The sequence below is a fragment of the Lampetra planeri genome, chromosome 22 (genome assembly GCF_965212315.1).
Source record: "Lampetra planeri chromosome 22, kcLamPlan1.2.h2, whole genome shotgun sequence".
NCBI lineage: Eukaryota > Metazoa > Chordata > Hyperoartia > Petromyzontiformes > Petromyzontidae > Lampetra > Lampetra planeri.
The window spans coordinates 9017247-9024394 of record NC_136128.1 but is presented as its reverse complement, the minus strand read 5'-3'; the positions used below and the strand labels follow the sequence as shown (position 1 = coordinate 9024394).

General features: G+C 44.9%; 1 protein-coding gene across 8 annotated transcripts in view; it reads right to left on the bottom strand.

The window, feature by feature from the left end:
- Positions 1-2993: 2993 nt before the first annotated feature.
- The window catches only part of LOC144724983 (centrosome and spindle pole associated protein 1-like), a 40163-nt gene continuing 36008 nt past the window's right edge, over positions 2994-7148 (bottom strand). For all 8 annotated transcript variants that reach the window (XM_078604358.1, XM_078604356.1, XM_078604357.1 and 5 more), the window contains 2 exons: positions 6823-6952; positions 2994-5971 (listed from right to left, as the gene is read on the bottom strand). In XM_078604358.1, coding sequence (XP_078460484.1) covers positions 5814-5971; positions 6823-6952 — 288 coding nt within the window. In that variant the 3' untranslated portion in view covers positions 2994-5813. The remainder of the gene's footprint in view (positions 5972-6822; positions 6953-7148) is intronic.

Sequence of the window (7148 nt, the reverse complement as noted above, 5' to 3'; positions counted from 1 at the left end):
CCGAATCATCGGCGAGTGATATCGAACCGATGCTGCCACACATCCCTCTCCCCCTACCCGAACCTTTGGCCAACTTGAAGTATGGTCAAAACCCTCCATGTTTGACACGGCATGGGGTGACCTTAATTCAAAATTGTATTGCCAATAGCCGTAAATTTTCGTGGTAAAATAAAGCCAGTGAAAGCCAGATGTGGCTATAACATACTCATATTAATCTTCAATTTACATCTTTACCCATTTCAAAGCGGCACATTCATGATCATCTTCTGGAAGATGGCTCTCCGTAGTGCAGTATCGCTGTACCCCACCAATTGTAAAACACATTTAAAAATGTCCCTTAAGTTTTGGGTGTGCGCCTTACTTTCTGGAGCATCTTATAATCTCGAGAAAACGGTATATCCATGTATTATTTTGTTAGAGGGCAGCGTTAATGACGTATTGGCACGAGTTTTTTTCAAATCAATATTCAGCGAACGCAGCAGTTCATTTTCCGTACTTTCATTTTCGACATCACGAGTTCCAGCTTTTCACCCGTCACCGTTGAAGAGATGCGAGGTGTGATCTAGAGCGCCAAGGGCGAGGTGCGGTTTGATACAAATGGCACTCAAGTCTGCTGGAAGACCTTTGAAATGTTATTTGGAGGGTGGTCGGGTGGCTTAGCAGGTGGCAAAGCTCCTGTTAGAACACGGAGCCAAAACGCCGTTGAGATTGCGAGTTGGAATCCGGGCAGCCACCCACAGATAATTAACTTTGTTGTTTCTGGCAAGGTCGCTTCGAAAAAACAAGTCAATACCTCAGTGGGCTTTGCCTTGTAGGATGGGTATGGTTTAGTTTTATTTGTATGTGTTTGTGATTTGTTTACCTTTCTTGTACTTTTCATTACTATCATGTTGTTGTTGCAACGTTCTTACCCGCCCTACTTGACATGTCAAAACGAGCTTTAAAGCTCAGATTCTTCCAGTGTAAATATTCTGTAAATATAACCGATTTTCAAGTGTTCAAACTCCCATCAAAGTATGTTGTTTTGTGTGACGATTTTCCATTGCTTTATTTTTATGCATATGCCTGTGCAAGAAATATAATTTCTTTGAGACAAACACTTTAATATTATTGCAATAAAATTACGCGGCCTTTTTTTGTTGTTGTTGTTGTTGCCAAAACGACATGACCTGTTCCTGCACTAACATAGGCTACCACAGGACCTGCAGATGTGGGAATGCCAAAACTTTGGGGATCTGGCTTGCTTCAGCTTGACTGTCCCTGCCCACCAGGTTCTCTGTATGACAGAACCTCCCCGGGGGTGGAGGAGGCCAAGAGTTTGGCCACAAGCCTCATGATTGAACATTACTAACACAATTAGTTTACCAGAGAAAGCCCACCGAGCAACTTGGCTCTTTTTCAGAAGAGACACGGCCACAAATGATAGCTCGACGAAGTGGCTTATGATCGTGGGGATTTATAACAATTTAATACCCTAAACGCATGTTGATTCTAAATGTAGAGGGAAAACCTGGAGGACCCAGAGAAAAATCCATGCGACCACGGGGAGAAGATGCAAACTCCAAATATACAGCAGGCGTCAGGGTCGAGATCGAACCCATGACCTCCTGTATACCAGGCAAGGTCGTGAACATCTCGCCACCGTGGCATCCCATCGACTGTTACTGTTGTGAGCGATTGTCACTGTTTATTGCCAGAAAGGGTCATCAGGAGTGATTGGCCTAGCCATTCGGGGCCCCAGCTAATGGGGAGCCGGATGAGGGGCGTGGTCCCGGGATTGACAGGGAACCATCGAGAATGGTCGAAGCTGTCCATGAACGATTGGCTGGGGGAACCACGTGACGAAGGTATTAAGAGCGAGTGGAGGAGAACGATCGGGAGCAGACTGAAACTGACAAGAGCAGGGTCACGCGCGGACGGGGGCTCCGGGTGCCACGTGCGCGGTGGGGACTTAGTGCGTAGTCTGTCCTCTCTCTGTTGTCTGCCAGCAACGGAGAGTGAGTGAGCAAAGTGTATTGTGGAGTGGAAATAAAAGGACTGATTCCGAAGCCGTCTCCCGAAGGATTATTACATATTGATACTGGCAAAGGAAGTCCCATGATGTAGCTGCTCACCCCGAGCTAAATTTCTATGATAGTGCATTGTCTTTGTGCTGTTCACTTCATGGCGTCCTCTCTTCTAACACTGTTTGAGACTAGGCTCTAAAGATGTCTCTGGTGTGGACCAGTTTCAAAGACAATGCATTTATTACCAGAGAATGTTTTTGTTTGCATGTTCACAAGTATGTGTGGTTAATGCAGACATGATTCCTTGCAACACATTCCTGCGGAGGGAGCTGGTAGGAATGTTGGGTGGCTCGGTCAATGGCCAGGGTCAACGGCGGCGTGGTGTATTCCGCAAATATGCCCGACTGTGAGGGCGGGCACAAGCCGGCGTGAGTAGGTTAAACGTTGAGTTTTATTAAGGGCACCACGGGGTGACCAGTCCCTCCCCACCCAGTCCCACGCCCCACCCAGCCTCTCCTCACCCCACCCAGCCCCACCCAGCCTCTCCCCAGCCCCACCCAGCCCCTCCCCACCCTCCCCACCCAGCCCCTCCCCACCCTCCCCACCCAGCCCCTCCCCACCCTCCCCACCCAGCCCCTCCCCACCCTCCCCACCCAGCCCCTCCCCACCCTCCCCACCCAGCCCCTCCCCACCCAGTAGTATTGATAGTTTATACATTCAGGGAATTAACAAATATTGCCGTAGGTCTCGAACCGCGCAACCCCTAAAACAAACAGCAGACATGCTACACAGTAGGGGGCACAATCTCACATACGCTACTATGAGATTATCACGTGACAGTCAACTTCATATTTGGCATTTCCATAGCTGTAATTTAAGCAATTTTTAATGTGGTGGATTTTCCGGCAATTATTGGTGACCAGGTTACACACTGTAAATAAGTAAATTATATGTTTAATAAAAAAAAAACATCAACATCCCTGCATGTTTTATTAAATTAATATTTATTATTCAATTTAACAACATATTTCAATTACATTCAACAACCATTACTATAAACTCATATTTTACAATATTAATAGCAATTACTCATCCGATGGATTATTTCGTTCATTTGCAATGAACTGCACAGCTTGTAATGCACGTGATGAGAATGTGGGAATAGTTTTCTAACAATCAAGTGCAGGTGCATTTGTGCTTCTTCTTCAATAATTTTGACAGACAATATTACTGACCGTGCCTATGTGAAATGGCGTTAGCTTGGGAAGGTCTTCATCTAGCAGTGGATAGATTATTATTAACAATAGACCTTCTCACGTGGACACATTTTTGTATCTATCACAAGCGTGAGAATCCATTTTTAATTGACGAATTATTATATGCCAATGCATCCATGATGATGATGAATGATGAACACTACAGTTTGGAATGATATAGCACCTGCGTTGACGACATCTCAAGATGCTGGTGTTTAGCGTCCACTGATGCATTTTAAGAGCTGTTAAAGTTGCACTTTGCCCCAGTTACATAAATTCGTGTCTCCCTTATAACCAAGGATTCATTCCTTTGCAGGGATGAACTGAAATCCAGTTGAGAAGGAAAACAGTAAAAAGCCAATTCTACACGTTATTCCACGACCTGAAACCTTGCAGAAACGATTGAGTGGAGTAATGTGAAGACGCCTCGCACATGATGGCAAACTTGCATATTGTTTCAAATCCAGTGTTTTTCCTTCAGCCCATTTGCGTGTTTTGCTCAACAAGCAATGCCTGCCTTTCATAAAATTGTATCATCATTCACTTCATGGGATACATGATGGTGAGTGCAGCTATTATCTCTGCCTGAACACAAAAAAACATGTGAAGTCAATGGTACAAATGTTACTTCAGCCGAAGTCAAAGTGTGCAATCTTCATGCAAGATTGTTGTTTAGGAATGCTGCCACGGTGTAATGGTTACCACACTGGACTTGCAATTTAGAGGTCACCGGTTAGATTGTATCTCCCGGCGCAACAGTTGAAATAATGGGGCAATTCGATAAAATCCCTCTTCCTCTTACCACCCAGTAGTATAAATGGGTATATTACAGTTAATCGGCAGACAGTGTGTGTCTTGGAATAAAGTGTGGGTACTGTCACCTTTTACCAGACGTCTGCCCAGCATGGAAGAGTCGGCCCTTTCGAGGGGCTCTCTTAAGTACCCTCCAGTGGAGGCCCTTCCGCCAGCAGTGGCACGAGTAAGAAATTGCGGGGCAGCACCTTTACCTTAATTATCGTAAAGTATAACCGATTTTATTTCGATTTAAAGCTTTCGTGACTGCAGGGATTCATCTTCTTGGTTCTTTCGATAAAGTCACGTAGAAGGGAAGTAATAAAATGATAATACAAAATAAAACATAAAATAAAATTATTTTATTATGTTTTATTTTTATTATTTTATTATAACATAAAATAAAATAATTTTATTATGTTTTATTTTTATTATTTTATTACTTCCCTTCTACGTGACTTTACCGAAAGAACCAAGAAGATATAACCGATTTTCTCCGTTTAAGATGAGATGCAACACGAAGTTAAGTTGCAGTGTTGTGCAACTCAAAGCAATTTTTTTCGCACCCAGTTTGAAATGTATTGCTTTACGATTGGCTAGACGAAGTTTTTGTGGTCATCACAGAGACACTGAATCAAATGCGGCCAATTTGTTACGGACGACAATTTGTTAAGATTGACTAATCTATGTTTGGAAAATTGATAGCACACACCAGAGGTGTGGACTCGAGTCATGTGACTTGGACTCGAGTCAGACTCGAGTCATGAATTTGATGACTTGCGACTCGACTTGGACTTGCATAACAATGACTTTGTCCCACCTCTGGCACACACACACCTTCGTTATCATCCCCATATTTCGTTAAATTAATATTATATTTCTACAAAATCGTTACTTTTATTTTACATGTTGTTAGTCAGAGGCTTAGCCAGCCCCTTTACTAGGCCTGCCTGCTGAGGTGAATTTCCTGTGCCAACAAGGTGAGATAATCACGGGTGAATAAAAATGAGACAATTCATTACCATATTCTCCACAACTACCAGATTATAAGACGCACACTCAACTTTTTCCATAAAATCAAGGGGAAAAAAGTCAATCTGATAATCTGGAGAATACAGTTAAAAGGTATTAAGATTTCTGATTGGGTGTAAACATGACAATGGGAATCCATGCAGAAAGCCGGCTGGCATTGGAATGTGACGTGGTATAATTTAATATTTCACATTGTGCAGTGTTAGCTTTTGGAGAGGATACTACGATCCTGGTGACGGCATGAGTTGTATTCCTGGCCATGGATAACATCGGTAGCCATTCACAATTCACCAATTCACACTGACCAGCATGGTCAAACAATCCCCAAAACCACACAGCAAGTGGACCCCTCCATCCAGCAGTAGGATGATAAAACAGGCTGTCAATTGTGTATAGTGAGCATATGAATCAATTTCAACCAAGGAGTGTATGTGTTGTTACATATCTTGTAATGGACTGTTTGGCAAATCAAGTTTTAACCTAGTGCATCTTTGTAAACTCGGTAGAAATGGATGCAAAAATAAATTATAGGACCATCGAAACATGGACGGACTGCAGTGAACACCTGGAATAAGATTATAACTTCACACCATGTCCCAACTCTGTCCCCAGTACATAGGATGCGGTGCTATTAAAACGCCCGTGTCAGCTCACTCATGGTTGAACGGGCAGCTGTCCCTGCCATCCGTCCACGCCTTTTCCTCGGGGCAGCGGTGGCGGGGTAAGGTCACTCCCCGTTGGATCGCTCGGTGAATGCTCCCGGCGAATCGCACGAGCCGGGCCGCAGCCACACGTCTGTCGCCGTGGTGACGGCGGAGTACGGGCGGCTCGGCGACACGAAGCGGGACAGGATGTCGTCTGGGTCGCCCAGAGAGACGTCGTCGCCTGCCGAGCGAGAGAGGAAAACGCTCAACTCAGCGGTTCTCAGCCCATGGGTCAGGGTAGGGCGCACGCACATGCACAGGTTGTGGCATGGATACCATGCAGGATAAATTATGTTGATGTTCGACTGGCTCAAGAGCAATATCAAAATATGTAATATGACCGGCAGATTTGCATGTATATTGCAAAAATAACTACACTGACTTGGTGCAATTATCATGATTTTAAGAATCCATTGAGATGTTTTTACACAGTTGCTGAGCACAGGCCAAAAGGGCTAAAAATTTAAATGGCCAGCAACAAAAAGCCCATACTGCTCTTGTAACATCTCAGATGGTCTCAGTAAGATCAGTCACATTGGGTTACGAAAATGACATGTTTTGTATAAAAGAGACTACTTTGTCTGGTTATAATTATTACACAACTGCTGAACACGGGTCCAAAGGCATCAAACGTCCCACAATGAACAGCACTATCAAAGTTGTAATGGATTATTGTTCGTACATTTCTTGAATTGAGCAAAGTTATAAGAGCTTCTAAAGAGACGGTGGAAGGGAACTCCAAATTCGAGCAGTGCTAGGGAAGGAGAATGAGACTTGTTTTGATCTGCAGTGCAGCGAGTGAGAGAGTGGATGAGTGTGTGGCCAAGTGTGTTGTTGCGATCCGCATTATGGTGGACAAACACAGTGTGGATCAGATGAAACAGTCAGTGTGTGGTAGACTGAGCCCTCAACATTGGTGGAGGAATGAACGAGTGAAGTCTACGGGAACAGGAACAATGGTAGTGACGAATCGGTCAATCGTCTGCACAGCACCGTCTTTGTTGGGTCATCTGAGCTGTGTGTGAGGAGGACCTGGCGTCACCATCTGTTGGAGGCGTCGCATCCTCTCCGCGTTGCGTGCTCGCAGACGCTCAACGTTGATGCTCGACTCCGACAGGAGGGACGGGCTTGCAGGCGGTCGCCGGGGCTCGTACATGTCCACCTAAATGGACCCAACAATAACCGCCGTTCACCACTAAGTGGCAGTGATGTCACCACGGTGCTTGTGCCATGCTAGGAGCATATTGAGGCCACATGAAGTGTTGAAGGCCCTCTGGCTGGAGGTTATGGATCAGACCCAGGTGTCATGGGTTGACCGAATCGCCCACACACATGCACAAATACAAAGACCCCCTTTG